This window comes from Danio rerio, chromosome 2 (assembly GCF_052040795.2).
Source record: "Danio rerio strain M-AB ecotype USA chromosome 2, GRCz13ab, whole genome shotgun sequence".
NCBI lineage: Eukaryota > Metazoa > Chordata > Actinopteri > Cypriniformes > Danionidae > Danio > Danio rerio.
Genome location: NC_141022.1, coordinates 60,380,111 through 60,400,451, shown reverse-complemented (window position 1 = coordinate 60,400,451; position 20,341 = coordinate 60,380,111). Strand labels below are relative to the sequence as shown.

General features: G+C 37.7%; 2 protein-coding genes across 2 annotated transcripts in view; both read left to right on the top strand.

The window, feature by feature from the left end:
• btbd2b (BTB domain containing 2b) overlaps positions 1-20,341 on the top strand; it is a 1,074,195-nt gene that overhangs the window by 797,299 nt on the left and 256,555 nt on the right. The window lies entirely within an intron of this gene.
• Positions 367-20,341, top strand: part of LOC147846573 (globoside alpha-1,3-N-acetylgalactosaminyltransferase 1) — a 30,373-nt gene continuing 10,398 nt past the window's right edge. Inside the window, exons 1-3 of the mRNA XM_087241783.1 lie at positions 367-494; positions 8,625-8,654; positions 12,753-12,806. Of these exons, the coding sequence (XP_087097909.1) occupies positions 433-494; positions 8,625-8,654; positions 12,753-12,806 (146 nt within the window). The 5' untranslated portion in view covers positions 367-432. The remainder of the gene's footprint in view (positions 495-8,624; positions 8,655-12,752; positions 12,807-20,341) is intronic.

The following is a 20,341-nucleotide window of genomic DNA, read 5'->3' as shown; positions in this document are numbered from 1 at the left end:
CAAATTATTGAAAAGCAACAAACTTTCACAAGCCAACGTCACAGTTTTTCCACATTCTAGTTTCAAGGTATTTTTTAATTACTTATGTTTTTATTGCTTTTACATCCAGTTTATTACATTAAATGAGCTGAAAGTTCAGTTTGCAAGTTTCCTGTTGTAACGTAGCTGCAGATTTTCTTTTTCAATATGATTCAGATGAGTGCTTTACTCCATGTGAGTGACTTTTGTGGTGGTTTTAAAAGAGGTTTGATGCACATTGCTGTGGTCTTTCGCAAATCTCCACCCACTTGTGTCTTTTTTTTTTTTTTTTTGCCTTTGAAATAAAACACTCCCCCTACCCTTATAAGTAGCTCCTACTATTTCCTGTTGATTTCAATTCAGTCTATCTTTCACACTTTAACACGAGTGTGGGCACGGGTTAAACCAGGAATAATGACACTGCGATCCCCCCTCATTTTCATCATTCTTGTGTTCTTTGGGATGTTGTTGAGTGGGTATGTACAGTGTAGTAAATACTCTTTGCTGTTGTTAAATGTTTAGTTTAGTAAACAGTTTGTCAATTGATGTGATGATAATTTTAATAATAATAACCTTATATAATAAAAGTTGTAGTACTTTTTTGACATGGAGGAGTAAATTAGAAAATCCTTATGTTGGTTTTTATTGACAAAATGATCAATTTATACATTGCAGATAAGCAAATATGAATGCAAATACAATTCAAAATGCCCAAACAACACAAAAGCAATAACAAGGGCATTATTATTTATTATTATTATTATTATTATTATTGGACCCTGTTGATACTTTAAAAAAAGTTTTTTTATTCATTAATGTATTTAAACTATCAAGAATACATTTATTACAGTGTTTATTCATCTTTAACATTAGTTAAAGGAAATATCGTTAATATTTTCATGAAAAAAGTCATTTATTGTTGGTTCTTGTTAGCTCACAGTGCATTAAGGTTAAATAGCACATTTGTGCCTGTTAATAATGCATTAGTAAATGTAGTTTAGTTTATTAAGCCTGTTGTGTTAGCCTGTAGTGTTACTTAATGGTTTGTTAATAACCTAAAACTTAAGTGTTACCAAACTTATAAGTGAACTTAATTCCTTCACAAATTGTTTGCAGTTTTTATAGCATTGCTTCATCTAGAACTTTCTCCAATTCAGCACATCTGAAATTTGATGTTTGCTTTTGTGTCATATTTTCAGCATTTGCCTTGTTAATTACATATCTATCAGCTTCAAGAACAATTTCCAAGTAAATAAATAACTATGAACATAATTATAATAATAATGTAGCCTATTTTGTTACAGCATTCACACTTGTATGCATTCATAAGAAAGGTAAACCTTTCAGTAAAAGCTCACTAACTTCCTCACTAACTTCCTTCATCTAGCAGAACTACCTCAACATTAACACGTCGGACATTTTAAGCTCAGGCAGGTGTTATATTGATACTATAAATATGCTGTTGAGCCCTGGGTTGACTGGTCTCCTTTAACTGTGTTGTGTTAAAGTTGAAACTACTGTTGCATGAGCTAACCGCATTGTCCTCTGAAAACAACAACAACCTTGCAATCTCATTGATAATTGATGCTACGGTTGCCCAATTTTCTCTTAGACTTTGCCACCTATTATGCAAAAATCACTTTTTTAAAAGAGCCCCTATTATGTGTGCATAATCCATGCAGTGTGTAACATAATACTAATTGAATGGAAACATCCAGCTGAGGTTTAAATCTGAAAGTGCACCGTGTTTAAAAACTATTGATTCTTTAACTAAATAGTCGACTCAGAGTTGAATAAATGAATGGTGTTGGGTTCGGTTTTTTTTGCCTGAACGTGTTGATGTCGATACAGTACATCACCAAATATGAAGTGCCGGTAAAACGTTAATGCGGCTTTCCCTTTAGACACAAGCGGAGCGCATGAGATCACAAGAATAATCATAACACAAAGGCCGCATTTACACTGCACTGTTCAAGCGACTCAGTTCCGATTTGTTTCTCCCATGTCGCACAGATTGGATATGGCTCATGTACAGGTAAGCCGGAACAAATCACATGGATTTCGATTAACTTAAATCAGAATCAGGATTATTTCATATGTAGAAATTTATCCGATTAGAATCGAATCTGGGGGCGAGGCAGTGACGCAGTAGGTAGTGCTGTCGCCTCACAGCAAGAAGGTCGCTGGTTCGAACCTTGGCTCAGTTGGTGTTTCTGTGTGGAGTTTGCATGTTCTCCCTGCCTTCGCGTGGGTTTCCTCCGGCTGCTCCGGTTTCCCCCACAGTCCAAATATATGCGGTACAGGTTAATTGGGTAGGCTAAATTGTCCATAGTGTATGAGTGTGTGTGTGAATGTGTGTGTGGATGTTTCCCAGAGATGGGTTGCGGCTGGAAGGGCATCCGCTGCGTAAAAACTTGCTGGATAAGTTGGCGGTTCATTCCACTCTGGCAATCCCGGATTAATAAAGGGACTAAGCCGACAAGAAAATGAATGAATGAATGAATCGAATCTGTGTCCTTGTGTAAGCAGGTAGATCTGATTTTCACCTGTCAATGTGAGTCGCGCATCATTAAAAACCATAGCTAATGATGTCAACTCTGACACTTTTCAGCATTTCAGCAGAGTCCCAAACCTTAAATCTCACACACAAGGACTAAAACAGCTTTTATATTGCCATATAGCACAGGTATTTAAGCATGTTAACGAGAGCGAGAGAGAGAGCAATGTTTGCCACGTAACCAATGAAAACTAATATAAAGCTAGTGCATTCATCACGTGCATAAATCACGCCATGGACATTACATTAAGATGCCTACCTGTTTAAAAAAGCCTTTATACCAAAAGAAGATGGACAAATGAGAACCTTTCTGTCATAAACTACAGTAAATAAGCGTGTCAAAAGCTGAATACAGATTACGTACAGGAATGGAGAAAAGAGCACTTTTTAATTATCAGCTGTTAGTCAGCGCCCGCTCTTTATTTTCCTGGGCATTGCGCCTTTGCCGTGTGCTGTGTAATTGCAGACGATCAGATACGAGTCACTTTTAAGAGATAATGTAAGCAGGTCAGTCACAAAATCGAAATTGACCATCAAGATCTGCAGTGTAAATGCAGCCAAAGATGACGAACACTGACAGATGGAGATTCGGCTGTGGGGAATAAAGGGTTAAAGTTCATTTTCACAACAATACCATGGTATAGCCAACCGTGTGCCGTGTTTCTTCCTGTCATTTTTCTGCTGACTGATACAATAACTTACACTGAAAAGCAAAATTTACAGACCCTTTGCTTTTAAAGGAAGGGGCAGCAGAGACTATAATGTATGGGACTTTGTCAGACTTTGATAAGGACTTTGTCATTAACTGTTACAGTTACATATGGATCAGTGTATTTCATCCTCCGGATCATAACATGTATTGCTGAGTTTAGACTGCATGATTTTCGCCGACAGGTTTTGAGAAATCACAGACAAATGCCTGAAAATCACAAGCAAATCGGTGATCATTTGTGTTCAATTCAATTCAATTCAGCTTTATTTGTATAGCGCTTTTACAATGTAGATTGTGTCAAAGCAGCTTCACATAAATGGTCATAGTAACTGGAACAGTTTGGTTCAGTTTTTAGTGTTTAAGTTCAGTTCAGTTTAGCTCAGTTCAGTGTGATTTAATCATTACTGAGAGTTCAAACACTGAAGAGCAAATTCATCGATGCGTAGCTCTACCAATTCTGAACTATGCGAGGCAGTGGCGACAGCGGAGAGGGAAAAAAAACTTCACCTGATGGGAGTGAAGAAAAAAAACCTTGAGAGAACCAGACTCAGTTCAGCACGACCATTTTAATTTCTCCGCTGGCCAAAAGTCTTGTGCAGAGCTTCAGTCACCGCGGTGGAGGCTGGAAGATGGCCTTAGCGAAGACTCGTCTGTCCCTGGAGCATCGCTGGAATCAGACACATGTTCTCCACTCCCCATGACCATCAGCGCAGCAGCAGCTCAGGATACGGCCTGGTCCTGGATATGGACACCTTGGGATCATCTCGTCGCTGGTCTTGGATCCAATCAGTGACTCCGCATAATCTAAGGACCTCGGGATGAGTATCCCCAGGTGAAAATAGAGAATAAAGAGAATAATTAGCGTAGCTGCTGTTCATAGTGTATATAAGCAAGATGTAGAAGCCTGTGTGGAACCCGCTAGGTGATGCATTGAGTGTATGCTTTACTAAACAGATAGGTCTTTAATCTAGTTTTGAACTGGGAGAGTGTGTCTGAGCCTCGAATATTATCAGGAAGGCTATTCCAGAGTGTAGGAGCCATAAATGAGAAGGCTCGACCTCCTTTACTTGATTTTGCTATTCTAGGTACTACCAGAAGCCCTGAATTTTGAGATCTTAAAGAGCGAGTTGGTTTGTAGCGAGACAGAAGGTTGGTTAGATAAACAGGAGCTAGATTATTTAGAGCTTTATAGGTGAGAGTAATATTTTAAATTCAATACGAAACTTAACAGGCAGCCAGTGTAAGGAGGATAAAATTGGGGTTATATGATCATATTTTCTAGACCTGGTCAGAACTCTGGCTGCTGCATTTTGTACTAATTGAAGTTTGTTAATAGAGGATGCTGGGCAGCCAGCAAATAGAGCATTACAGTAATCCAGCCTCGAAGTCATAAAAACTTGACTAGCTTTTCTGCATCTGAGATGGATAGCATATTTCGTAATTTAGCGATATTTCTCAGATGAAAGAAGGCAGTTTTTGTGACATGGGATATATGGTTTTCAAAAGTTTGATTGTTGTCTAATATGACACCCAAATCTTTTATAGTAGAGCTAAAGCTAACTTTGTATCCCTCTAATTGTAGATTGATTTGCGAGATCTGCTGTGTGCAAGATTTAGGCCCAATAAGTAATAATTCTGTTTTGTCAGAGTTTAAGAGAAGAAAATTGTTGGTCATCCAGTCTTTAATGTTTTTGATACACTCAGTTTATGTGAGTGACAATCACACAATGTGAACTATCAAAGACGTGATCTGAGAGAATTGCTGATGAGTCGCCGATGCCTGTGAGATATCTGGCATGCTGAATATCTGGAGTTGTCGGCAATTCAAATCATGCCGTGTGAAATGAGTTTTGACTGAAAATAACATCAGCGATCGCCTACAGCCAATGAGAGAGCAGCATCCACAACTGTGGGTACCTGCAGGCCTGTACCTGCATTTTCTGTTTATTTGGAACCAAGAAATTGAGGAAAAACTACTGGAAATTTGGCAGGAGCACCGTCTGTGTGACGTGTCATCTGAGCAATACGCACAACCGGGTAGAAAAATAAAAAATTGACTAATATGAAAATGTTCATCTGATTTATGTACAATGTGTGATAGACTGTAAATGTAACTGTAAAATATAAAAGTTTAAGCAAAAATAGTGCACCCCAAATTATTATTTTTTAAATCTTTCTTTTAGTTTTATATTTAAAAAGACCTCAATAATACTTGTGTTCTGTTACATAAACTGAAGTGTGTTCGGCAAGATGCCTGTAGAGGGCGCATTACCCGCAGAACCACACACGTTTGAGGCACACACAGTCTAGGACACACAATCTAGGCAAACCATATATGGTAACTGACTCTTTAGCATTATCGCCACCTATTGAATTTCACAAATATGGTTTCCCATTTCAGTCATTATTATTATTATATCGTAACGATCATTTTAACATCTCTGCAGTTTTTGAACTTAAATTATGTAAAATAAAAATAATTGGTTAAAGAAACTTATGACTCTATTAATGTGTCCATATACACAAAGAAAACATAATAGACCGTCTAATTGTTGGATTAAGTGTAATAAACTCATTCAAGCTCTTAATATTATCATACTTGGTTAAAATCACTTTGTTGTAAAATATAAAAAGCAAACAATAATATGTCACTTTAAAATAAATTAGCCTACTATAGTTAACCATTTAAACAACATATATAGTATATATATATATATATATATATATATATATATATATATATATATATATATATATATATATATATATATATATAGTATATATATATATATATATATATATATATATATATATATATATATATACATATACATATATATATATATATATATATATATATATAGTTATAAACTGATTATCTTAACTGATTATAATTATAAGTTTATATATAAACTACTATCTTTTACTAAACTGTCACTGTTAAAGGTATTATGTATATATATATATATATATATATATATATAGATATAGATATATATATATATATATATATATATATATATATATATATATATATATATATATATATATATATGTATATGTATATATATGTGTATATATATGTATGTGTGTGTGTGTGTGTGTGTATGTGTGTGTGTGTGTGTGTGTGTGTGTGTGTGTGTGTGTGTGTGTGTGTGTGTGTGTGTGTGTGTGTGTGTTTATATATCCACTTATGATTTTTTTATTAATAGTTAATTTGTTCCTATTTGTTTCCTATTACTGTAGTATCAAATTTAAATTACTACAGTATTGAATGTGGGAAATCATTAATTAATAGGTTATTAGAAAATTAAGCTAATAAATAGTAAATAATAAATAGTATCTGCCTTATTATTGTCAGATAATAGATTGACTGAGCTATAGATTGACTGATCAGCTATAATGACTGATTAAAAACTGTTCACTCTATTATATTGAATGGCGATCGGAAACAATGCTCCCCATTCGGCCGTCTCAATCACAATATTTGTGAAATAAAGTAAAGTAAACACTATTGTTTATTGTGTACAATATTTATTAATCATATATTAAAATATATCGATGACGATGTCCAAAAAGACGTTATAACTTTAACATCCATCGTAACCACATATGGTTTGCCTAGATTGTGTGTCCTAGATTGTGTGTGCCTAAAACGTGTGTGGTTCTGCGGGCCTGCAGCTGGATATTATTGGGTCAAAGGGCAAAGCTATTAAAGAAAGCGCCAGAACGCAGCAGATCCTAATCTGTGTGTCTTGCATCTTTCTTACAGGTATGTAAAATCGGTTTTATAACCCAATACTCATTTATATTGAAATCTAAGAGGTTCATAAACATCATACATGATGGTTGTGCAGTTAAGGTGATTGTTGAGTTCTAAAAATGAGTACTTTATGTGCAATTCAGTTTATGTAATTACAAGTTGAATAATAGAGTTTACAATGCATCATACTTTAGAAACATAATGTGTTAATGAAAGATGTTAAATAACTTTTACTGTATTTTCTGTATAATCTGGATAGATTTGTCAGGTTAAACTGGATATTGTGCTTTACTGATGTTACTCATTGCAGTTAAAGGGTAAAAGAGAAAACAAAATGGTGGTAGTCTAAAAGTGTTAAACGCATTATTGATATATAAACGAAGACTGTTGATTTTGATAAATTGTATTTTTAATCAAATTTATAATGTTGTTGTACTCTAGTGATGCAGATTTTTCTTTGTACAATACCTCACCATGTCTAAAATATATGTGTATCATTAAGATAATTTTATGTGTGAAATGAAGGCATATGGTGGTGGTAAGACACAAAAGGTGTTGAATTGTATACAGATGTTTATTGCTGCTTTAAAAAGTATAAAGAGAAAATGTTAAGGTATTATGTTTATTGACTTCATCGATGAATAATTGTAATACTGTTATGTGAAATGTCCAGAAAGAATAACCTGTGAAGGAATACTGTTAATAGTTATTGACAAAACGTTTTGCACTTGGCTATTTATTTTGAAAAAAAGGAAAAAGCTATTAAAGAAAGCGCCAGAACGCAGCAGATCCTAATCTGTGTGTCTTGCATCTTTCTTACAGTTACTGGCTCTCATACTTCACTGTCTGAGGCTGGTAACAAATGCAGTTTGTACAGTAATATTTTCTGTCTTTTAGTCGAGATATATGAGAGACTTGCTTTGTTTACCAAAAGTGAATCTAATTAGATTTGCATTTTAAACATTAAATAAACGTTAAAAAGATGTTATTTTTTATTTTAAATATTTATGTTTTAGACATGATACTACCAAAATAATTCCACAAAAATCCGCAGATTTTTAACAAAATTCTCCACAGAAATAGCAAAAAAAGTCCGCAGATTCCGTCTGGCCCTAGTCATGACTGGGTCATTGGACCAATCACAGCAGATTAACCTCACTCAAAGGAGTCGCTGGGATAATTAGACCAAAATATATGCATATTATAAGACAATGAAAGTGTTTTTTGACCTTGCATGCAGATCAGCCTGTTAATGGAGACCCCCAAAACCAAAATATGACCTTTTATAATGCATAATACAGGCTTTTTAAGGGGTTTAAACACAGTTGTGTGGCAGCAGTGTGTGAATATAAGCAGCTTCTAATGGTGCAAATTAATTAACTGTATATTCAGACTTGATAAAGCAGTCTGCAGAAACACTTTAATTGACATTTTCCCTATCGTACGTGTCATCAGATGGGGAAAGCCCCGCCCACTAATGACCATCTCTCCCTCATTAGCATAAACAGCCCTTTAAACATTTTAGCTCAGAGGATCACATCTATATAAATGTTAGTATTTGTCTTTCTTCACAGGCTCATTTACTTCAGCACCAGGCAGAGCTGGTGAGTTTACTACAGTTTCCCATACACTAAAACATGATGCAGATATATAACGTGTGTACTTTCATTTCTCTGAAGTCTGCATTGATGAATATTGGTTTATTTGAATTTCTACTACTTTAAACTGCATGTTCATGGCAGTCTTCAACAATGTTTTAATGCATCTCAAAAATCATATGATTTAATTAAATTTAGAAAAAAAAAGCAGGCCAACTTTACATTACCTGGCTCAAACGAATATGTATTTACATTAAAACTAAGCATTTGTTACAGTGTACTTATTGACTATCTTGCCACTTGTTAGTGTACTTTTGTATTGTTGTTACTTTTATTCAGACTCTGTGTTTAGCTAGAATCCGAGAAATGGATGTTATGCTGATTTCTGCAATGTTCCCAAAGAAAAGGTAGTCCATGCAACTATGGACTGAATGTCCTTTAGTTTTACAGTTTTTTTACAATGGCTATGACAGTTTTTTAATACATTTAACAAGTTTCCTAAACTTTTGACACGATTAGCACAACATCCATCTTTGTAGGTCTATACAATTCACACATTTCATGTTGCTTTGATACAAAATGCATCCAGTTAACACCAACTTCAAATGCTTGATCTTCTTTTACAGACAGCCTCATATTCTAAACAGAACTTATAGGCTAAAGTCAACGTAAACAGCTGATCTTATTGTTAATTGTAGCACAAATATATTCCCTGTATTTAGGATCGTGTGATTGGATAAACCTGAGTGTGGTTCCTCAATGGGAATCTGCTGTGGTTTATGTATTTACTTACAGTTTTTTACAATAGCTATGACAGTTTTTTTCAATACATTTAACAAGTTTGCTAAACTCTTAACGCAGCAACACACCTAAAACACACAATTGGCAAAACAGTTAATTTCATGCTCAAAATCACACATTGTAAACTAAACCCCTAAACTAATGTTCAAAATACAGTAATAAACACACTACACCATGTCTAACAAAACACTGCAATCATGTTTCAAAATGAAATAATTGGTCAAAACACAAACACATGTTCTCTTCCAACAGCAACATTCAGTCAATCAGACCACACTGACAATAAAAACACCATCATCAGCTGACATTACAGAAACTGCATTATTGTATGTGTCAGCTCTGCCCTTATATTTGAAGCCTCTCTACAGTTTTGTTTTGTTGGGTTTAGTACAGTAAATGCATGCATTTTGTTTCTTCTGCTGCAGAAATTCAATACAAAAAATAACGACCATCCCAGAGTAGCTTTAAAAATGTACAGTTTACTGTTTGTAAAAAAAAAATACAGACACAGAATTGCTGCAGTACAGACTTTATCTTGCAGTGATGTCCTTTTTCATATAAACAAACAGAAAAAGCACCACAATTATAATAAAAAAACTAAGTATTTTTCTATTCTGCCTGGTCTTCTGCATTTGCCTGACTTCTTATTCTCTGGCCCGGCATGGTAACGGTGGCCCTTAGGCCTGTTATGTTTGTCCTACGGTGACGCCTTTTCGCCAAGTTGAAGCCAGCCTCGTCAACATAGATAATTCCATGTGGTACTTGATTGACCTTCAACTCCATGACTCTCTAAAAGTAATTAGACACAGTGTATGCAAATGCTGCTCTATAGTCTATATCTACTGTATGTACAGTACTAATGAACTCCAGGTTTATAGAGTAGGTTACTGCAAAACACACTGTGCATAGTAAAGTAATCACTATATTGATTGTATTGGTGACGGAGTTCTGTAATGCACTTACTGTTCTAACGACCGGGGGGAGTGACAGATACAACTGCAGGTAAGATCCAATATGCAGGTTTATCCAGAGTCAGGCAAGCAGTGGTCATACAGGTGCAAATGGGTACATTAAGGCAGTCCAGAATCATAAACGGTGAACAGGCAAAAGGTCGAAAGGCTGGCAGCTAAACAGGATAACAAGGATACAAGGCTAGGTTCAAACACGGAGAAACAAGACAGGGAGAAACGCGTTGTAATGTCACTGGAGTAGTAAACAAGACCCGGCAAACTGGATGGGTTCATGAGTGGCTTATAAGTGGTGTGATATCAGTCTCTGACAAGGTGCAGCTGGTGAGTGCAATCAAGCTAGATGTGTGAGCAGGCATGAGTGTCTGGGAGAAGTACATGTATGAAAATGTAGTCCTGGGAAATGCGGAAGTGTAGTCCTGGTGTTCGTGTGAGAACCAGCGATCTCTGGAGAGCGATCGCTGGTTGTGTGACACAGCCCCCCCTCTAGAGTGGATTCCAGACACTCCAATTCTGTTCAGGCGGGAGGCGGGGCGGAGGCAGAACAGGGGGAGGGATGGAGGGCCAGGACCATGCAGCTGGATCTCTGGAGAGCGATCGCTGGTTGTGTGACAACTGTTCCTTTCAAAAACCTCATGAGTTCTCTTTTAGGCCATATATATATATCTATCTATCTATCTATCTATCTATCTATCTATCTATCTATCTATCTATATATATATATATATATATATATATATATATATATATATATCACAGCTGATGCCCATCTAGAAAGCACACTCATGTGTTGAGTTTTTCCCAATCACATGATCATCTGTTCTAAAAGAGGACTCTTGAGGTTTTTGAAAGGAACAGTGAGTGCATCAAAGAACTCCGTCACCAATACATCCAGGTAAGGTTATGCAATACTGTCATTAATGTACTATACACAGTGGGTTTCACAGTTAACTACTCTATAAACCTGGAGTTCATTAGCACATACAGTAGATATACAGTACACTATAGCATTTGCAAACACTGTGTCTAATTACTTTAAGAGAGTCATGAAGTTGGAGGCCAGTCAAGTACCACATGGAATTATCTAAGTTGATGTCGCCGTGGAAGAAACATAACAGGCCAAAGGGCAACAGTTACCGGTCTGGGCCATAGAAGATATCAAGTGTAATGTGGATGAGAACATGTGGCCAAATGCAGAAGACCGGGCAGAACAGTAGATCACTTTGGGGGGGGGGGGTTTATTGTAATTGTGGTGCTTTTTCTTTTTGTATATCTTGCAATGATGTCCTTTTGCAAATAAAGTCTGTCCTGCAGCAATTCTGTGTCTGTATTTTTTAACATAAACTGTAAATTTTATAAAGCATTTTTTTCCTTAATTTTTTTTGTATTGAATTTTTGCAGTAAAAGAAAGAAAATGCCTGCATTTACTAAACCCAACAAAATAAAAACTGTAGAGAGGCTTCAAATATAAGGGCAGAGCTGACACATCCAATAATGCAGTTTCTGTAATGTCAGCTGATGATGGAGTTTTTATTGTCAGTGTGGTCTGATTGACTGAATGTTGCTGTTGGAAGAGAACATGTGTTTGTGTTTTGAACAATAATTTCTTTTTGAAACATGTTTGTAGTGTTTTGTTAGACATGGTGTAGTGTGTTTATTACTGTATTTTGAAAAGTAGTTTAGAGGTTTAGTTAACAATGTGTGATTTTGAGCATTGTGTTTTTTAGGTGTGTTGCTGCGTTAAGAGTTTAGCAAACTTGTTAAATGTATTTAAAAAACTGTCATAGCCATTGTAAAAAACTGTAAAAAGGCAGATGGTCAAAAAGGCAGGCAGCAGACAGGAATAAACAAACAAAACAAAGCAAGGTAATAACAGTATCATAAGACTCAGCAATGAGGGTGTCAGAGTGAGCTGAATATATATGAATGTAATCAATTCATGAGCGGCTTCAGCTGTGTGTGTTTGTAATCAGACCGGATCTAGGCCAGGTGTGTGAGTGGTGCATGACTGGATCTTGTAGTTCTTTTGTTGGCAGATTTGTAGTTCTCCAGCAATCTGCATGGGCTAGGATCACTGAGGACTGTGAAAACTTGTTTGTGGCTCATTTTGTATGAATTCAGCTCATTCACCACTCCATGTGGTGTGGCATGGAGGGGATCAGTCTGTTGCATGGCTTTTTTTCATCAATTGCAAAATATAAAGAACTATAATATTCTAATGATTTTTAGAGATGCACAGCTCATGCATTTCAGGCCATTGCTTACTGAATATAAACAACCACATACACCCTATATAAACATCATTCAATGAGTTTAACTTTTTTCTTTTTTTCAGGCAAGTGGCGATCCCTAAAAACATTGAAAGCCCTTGTTTGCGATCATCACTGGGGTCTGTCATATATTGTTTTATATCATCTCTGATTGCTTGGCATAAAATTGTATAGGCCCTCATTCAAAGGGAATACATGCTATATATTTGCTATATTTTTTTCTTATTTCATATACACTGTCAAATTTTATATATGATACTTAACAGATTTCCAATTTTGTGACTCGCAAGTGTTCATTAATAGTTGTGAATTGCATTATGGGATGTTTATCTCTGCTCTGTCCACTTCTGATGTTGACAATTCAACTCTACATTTTAACAATGTGACTTTTATTGACATTTTAGGAGTTTGAAATGATATAATGTCTATCTTGAAATGATATAATGCTGCAGTTTATTACAAGGTGTTTGTGGCGTAATATACAACACCAACACAGACAATATAGCCCTGCAAACTGTTACACATGTTCACAAAAGTCACTTTTTACACAACACATGCTCATTGTGGATATGTACCCCTGTATACTATTCTGGAGAGCATGCATTATGGAGCCAGAGGTACATCTGGCTGCATTTCATCTTTAAAACGTAGTTACAGGGCGGTATGATGCCTTCTTTTTGCGCTCACAGCTGAGCGCTTACCTATGTGGGGACAACTTTTTCGCTGTCACCAGTTTGCCCAGTTGCTCGCCATGTACCTTGGTGGACGGTGCTTTTGAAAACACCATCGGTTGGGTTTAGGGAAGATGGTGGGCGGGTCAATCGGTGCTTTTGAAAACACCATCGGTTGGGTTTAGGGAAGGTAGTGGGCGGGTCAATCGGTGCTTTTGAAAACACCATCGGTTGGGTTTAGGGAAGGGAGTGGGCGGGTCAATCGGTGCTTTTGAAAACACCATCGGTTGGGTTTAGGGAAGGGATTGAGCGGGTCAATCGGTGCTCTTGAAAACTCTTTTGTTTGGGTTTAGGGAAAGGGGGGGTGGGCAGGTCACTCTGTGCTTTAAAAAACCACATCGGTTGGTGTAACGTTCCCTCGCAGAACGTATTTTGGATAAGTGTGTGCGTTCGTTTGTATGTGGGTGTGTCGTTTCATGCATGTGTTACAGGTACGAACGGCATTGGAGGATCCGCATTTCGTGCTGATGACGTTGGCCGCTGACGCTGGGTTTGCGCCACCAATCGCTGGTTGGCGTAGCGTTTAAAGCCGAGCCCAAACTGCAATGGCGATCTCTCTCTCTCTCTGTCTCTTTCCTTCTCGCCACTTCTCGCTCTTATTCTTTCTGTGGGTCTCTGTGAGGACAGTCTCTCTTGCGAGGGCTAGTCTGAGAGAATGTGTTTTGCTTGTTTAATGCTCTTGTCTAAAGTTTGCGATTTAACAATGTTTGTGCAATTGTCCAGTTAACTGACATGTTTGAGTGATGCCTCGGAGAGGTGTAGGAGTAAGTAAGTCGCGCGATATACATATACAACACTCAGATTGATATTTTGTATTAGTTCATTAGGTTCAGGAGAATGTGCTGTTTTCTGTATGTTTTGTTTTTAGTTAGAGCAGTTTAGTTAAGACGTTTGGTACGTTGAAGATGTTTCTTTTCATGCTTTTCTTTTCATATTTAGTTTAGTTTGGTGAAAACAGTTACTGAGTTTTGTTATATTTATTTCTTTGATTTAAGCACATTCAACTACTTCCTCTCCCCCCAGGTAATTCATTATTTAATCATTGTAAATATTTTTCTTTCACTGTATAATATATTTTCACTGGTTTTCATGGGATATATGGGCAATAAATAATTGCAGTGATTATTTGATTCAGTTTATTTCTTTCTCCATCCGCTTGTCACACACATTAAACTGATGTATGTTATTGTCATCTACTCCTAGTTTAATATTAACATCTAAAAGGACGTAACATATAATTGGGGGCTCGTCCGGGATCTATTTAAATTATTTAAAATCTTAATTTAGTCCCGGATAATAGTTTTGTGTGTGTGTACGCGGATGGTGTAGAGAAAAAAAGGAGAAAAACTGTGACAGTGAAATAGTATCATTTTCTCTCTTTGCAATTTTGGTCTTTTGTTAGTAAGTAGGCTATTTGTGAGAATTTAGACAATGAGTACTTTTGATTTAGAAACATTTGTTGCTAATCCGACATTGGAAGTTTTTGAGCGATGTAGGAAAGACGATTTATTGCAGATAGGTGAACACTATCGCATTCCTGTTGTGAGGCAGTCTTTAAAGCGCCTTATTAAAGACGAGGTTTTAAAGCACTTGATTAAACACAAAATTTTAAATTTACCTGATGCGGATGGCGATAAGGCTGGTGCAGAGGCTGTAGAACACAGTCCTGATAATTTAGTGGATGCGGAGAAGGAGACGGGTGAGTATGCCGAGGTGGAGACCGAGGCAAAGACAGGCTTGCCGCCCTTCCATCCATTTTCCCCGACTTCAATTGAGTCTGGGGGTGATGCGAGGCTAAAGGTCCGCCTGGCTCGCATGCAGATTGAAGCTCAAGAGCGAGCTGAGACGCGCCATGCCGAGATGAAGCTGCGCCTGGATATCCGTAAATTGGAAATCGACGCGGAGACACAGGTAAAACTTAGACAGCTCGAGTTAGACTCGATGAAGGTTGGTTCTGGCCGATCTGTGCAGTTAAATCCTGTAAGTCCTGCTGCTAATGATAATTCGGCAAGTTTTTTGAGTGATGTTTCGTCTAGTGCTTTTGATATTAGTAAGCATATTGCTTTAGTGCCTCACTTCAGAGAATCCGAAGTGGATTCCTATTTTGCTGTGTTTGAGCGTGTGGCTGCCGCACTTCATTGGCCTAAAGAAGTTTGGTGTCTTTTGCTACAGTGTAGATTAGTCGGAAAGGCACAGGAAGTTTGTTCTGCTTTAACTTTGGAGGAGAGTTTGAAATATGATTCAGTTAAGAGCGCTGTTCTCCGCGCATACGAGTTAGTGCCTGAAGCGTATCGACAACGTTTTAGAAACCAAAAGAAAAATGCACAGCAAACATTCGTAGAATTTGCCCGTGACAAGGGAGTTCTTTTTGATAAATGGTTGGCTGCTAACAATGTGAGAGATTTTAATGCGCTGCGAGAATTGATGCTTCTGGAGGATTTTAAAAATTGCCTGCCTGAGAGAATTGTCACATATCTTAATGAACAGAAAGTCACGACTTTGTCACAAGCCGCAACTCTTGCGGATGAGTATGTGTTAACGCACAAGAGCGTGTTTTCTGTACCCCGACCTGACAAGACATTGAGTTCATTCACGGCTCAAAATTCCACACGTCCAAAAAGTAGTTCACCAACGAATAAAGAGATTAGAGAGTGTTTTTACTGCCACAAAATCGGACATTTAATTTCCGAATGTTTAGTGCTTAAACGAAAAAATCAGCAAGGGCAAATGAAACCAGCAGCTTTTGTGAAAACTTTGTCTGAACTTGACTCTAGTGAAAATGAAATTGACGCTGGCTTTAAGCCATTTTTAATGAAGGGACTGATTTCTGTAAATGGAAATACTGAAGAGCAGAAAGAAATTAAAATCTTGAGGGACACTGGCGCACTTCACTCGTTTTTAATTTCTAATGCACTTCCTTTATCTGATCAGACTTACTGTGGATCCAACATTCTAGTTCAGGGAATTGAGATGGGTGTTTTAACGGTGCCTTTGCATCGAATTCACTTGCAGTGTGATTTGATTTCAGGTTTTGTCAAAGTTGGTGTACGTCCTTCCTTTCCTGTCAAGGGTGTTGCGTTTATTCTCGGAAATGACTTGGCCGGGGATAAAGTTTCATCTTTGCCTGAAGTGGTTGATAAACCTGATTGTTTTATCCCTGCTGATGACATTTCTAACACGTTTCCAGACGTATTTTCAGCGAATGTAGTCACTCGTGCCCAAAAACGCAGAATCGGAGAAGAAATAATATTATCTGACTCATTTTTGCCACCTTTGTTTACTGAGAATCCTGCTTCGGTCGATTTTAAAAGTTTTAAAGGTGCTGAGAAAGAAACGCGCTCCGACAATACTCCGCCCACAGATGCGTCCGAATGTGATCTTTTAACTGAACCTATTTCGCACGAACGAATTAAAAATGCACAACGAGATGATGAGTCCTTAACGAAATGTTTTTCTGCGGCTGACAAAGATTTTAAACAAACGAAAAATAACCTGAGTGTATATGTGATTGAGAATGGATTATTGTTGCGTAAATGGCGTCCTAGCAGAGATGTAGAGAATGAATGGGAGGTTGTTTGTCAGATTGTTCTGCCTACAATTTATCGAGAACAAGTGCTAAATTTGGCCCACGATCACCCTTTATCTGGTCATTTAGGTGTGACAAAAACTTACAAGCGCATTCTTAAACATTTCTTCTGGCCTGGCTTAAAGAAGGATGTTGTTTCTCACTGTCGCACTTGTCATGTTTGTCAGGTCACTGGCAAACCAAATCAAAAGATTCCACCAGCACCACTTGTTCCGATCCCTATTGTTGGCGAACCATTTGAGCACGTCATTTTGGATTGCGTTGGTCCTCTTCCAAAGACGAAAGCAGGTAATCAGTTTTTATTAACTATTATGTGCTCTGCAACCCGCTTTCCCGAAGCCATCCCGCTTAGGAAAATTACTGCATCTGTTGTGATCAAAGCGATGATCAAATTTTTTTCTACTTTTGGGTTACCAAAAATCGTACAAACAGATCAAGGTACGAATTTTCTGTCAAAAGTGTTCGCGCAAGTTTTAACCTCATTAGGCATAAAGCACCGAACATCAAGCGCGTATCATCCTGAAAGTCAGGGAGCTATCGAACGTTTTCATCAAACACTAAAATCCATGTTGAGAAAATATTGCATGAGCTCTGAAAAAGACTGGGATGAAGGAATACCATTAATGTTGTTTGCAATTCGTGAATCTACTCAGGAGTCATTAGGGTTTTCTCCGGCAGATTTAACATTCGGCCACGTCTTTCGCGGGCCTCTTAAAGTGCTTAAAGATGGGATGTTAAATGAAAAATCAAAAGGAGTAAATATTTTGGATTTTGTTAGCCGTTTTAGAGAACGTTTGCACAATGTTTGCACTCTTGCACGTGAGTCACTGTCCGTAGCTCAGGAGGACATGAAAGGATGGTATGACAGGAAAGCTGTTGTCCGTGACATTAAACCTGGTGATGATGTTTTAGTACTGCTACCGGTACCCGGTTCAGCGTTGTCCGCTCGTTTTTCTGGCCCCTATAAGGTGTCGAAAAAACTGAGTGAAACTGACTTTGTGATAAATACACCTGATCGAAAAAGAAAATTTCGCACCTGTCACATTAACATGCTCAAGTTGTATTACCCTAGGAAAGTGTCTGGTAATTTCGAAAAGGAACAACTTGCTGCTGTTTCCTCTGATCCCTTAGTTGCTGCTGTCACTGCTGTGTGTGACTCTGCTGATGTGAGTGAGCTGCCTTCTCTGGGTGAGTGTCACAATGATGATGATGACTTTACGTTTCGTAATGACTTGAAGATGTGTGGTAGACTTTTGAATTCGGAGATCCTTGATAATTTGCCAGATTATTTTAATACTTTGTCAGAATCACAGAGACGTGATATGATCAAACTGTTGCGAGAATATCCGATGCTGTTTAGTGATGTGCCGACTCAAACTAACGTGCTACAGCATGATATTCAAGTGACATGCGATCATCCTATTAAGCAACATGCTTACAGAATAAATAATGTAAAACGTTCTGTGATGAAAGACGAAGTTGATTATCTGTTAAAAAATAATCTAGCAGAGTATAGTCATAGTCCCTGGAGCTCTCCGTGTCTGCTTGTGCCAAAAGCTGACGGTACATTCCGTTTTTGCACGGATTACCGTAAGGTAAATTCCGTAACAGTGCCAGATAGTTATCCATTGCCCAGAATGGAAGACTGTATTGACAATTTGGGTTCGGCGAAATTTGTCACGAAGTTAGATCTACTCAAAGGATTTTGGCAAATACCATTATCTCCGCGAGCTGCGCAAATTTCAGCTTTCGTTACACCGGATAACTTCCTACAATACAAAGTAATGGCTTTCGGGTTACGAAACGCTCCCGCAACTTTCCAGCGCCTCGTAAACATTGTATTGTCTGGAGTTCCAAATTGCCATGCATACCTCGATGATTTAGTAATTTATTCCTGTGACTGGGATGAGCATTTGTCTGCACTTCGTACTGTTTTTAAACGGTTATCTGACGCTTCGTTGACTATTAATTTAGCCAAGTGTGAATTTGGGAAAGCAACAATTACCTATTTGGGCAAAGAAGTAGGTCAAGGTCAAGTTCGTCCTGTGAGTGCCAAAGTGACAGCTATAGCTGAGTTTCCTATTCCTACAACGAGACGCGAGTTGCGCCGCTTTTTAGGAATGGCTGGTTATTACAGGAGTTTCTGTCGTAATTTCTCGACTGTTGTTTGTCCCTTGACTAGCTTGTTGAGTCCAAAATCTGATTTTGTATGGTCTGATGCATGCCAACAGGCTTTTGAGAGTATTAAGTTGTTGCTTACTTGTGCACCTGTTCTAGCCGCACCTGACTTCTCACGTCCATTTAAAATAGAAGTTGATGCCAGTTCTTTGGGTGCTGGCGCTGTGCTTGTTCAAGAAGATGATGTTGGCTTTGATCACCCAATCTGTTACTTTTCACGTAAGTTTAATAGACACCAACGTAATTATTCCACCATTGAGAAGGAAGCTTTGGCTTTGATTTTGGCGTTGCAGTTCTTTGAGGTTTACGTGGGTTCATCAGTTTTGCCTGTTACAGTATACACTGACCACAATCCTCTAGTGTTTCTGTCTAGAATGTACAATCACAATCAACGCCTTATGCGTTGGTCGTTGATTGTACAAAATTTTAACTTAAACATAAAGCATAAGAAAGGATCTGAAAATGTCATTGCTGACACTTTATCTAGAGCTTAATGTTGCTTTATGTTTAGTCTTAAGAGGGTGAGTGTAACGTTCCCTCGCAGAACGTATTTTGGATAAGTGTGTGCGTTCGTTTGTATGTGGGTGTGTCGTTTCATGCATGTGTTACAGGTACGAACGGCATTGGAGGATCCGCATTTCGTGCTGATGACGTTGGCCGCTGACGCTGGGTTTGCGCCACCAATCGCTGGTTGGCGTAGCGTTTAAAGCCGAGCCCAAACTGCAATGGCGATCTCTCTCTCTCTCTGTCTCTTTCCTTCTCGCCACTTCTCGCTCTTATTCTTTCTGTGGGTCTCTGTGAGGACAGTCTCTCTTGCGAGGGCTAGTCTGAGAGAATGTGTTTTGCTTGTTTAATGCTCTTGTCTAAAGTTTGCGATTTAACAATGTTTGTGCAATTGTCCAGTTAACTGACATGTTTGAGTGATGCCTCGGAGAGGTGTAGGAGTAAGTAAGTCGCGCGACATACATATACAACACTCAGATTGATATTTTGTATTAGTTCATTAGGTTCAGGAGAATGTGCTGTTTTCTGTATGTTTTGTTTTTAGTTAGAGCAGTTTAGTTAAGACGTTTGGTACGTTGAAGATGTTTCTTTTCATGCTTTTCTTTTCATATTTAGTTTAGTTTGGTGAAAACAGTTACTGAGTTTTGTTATATTT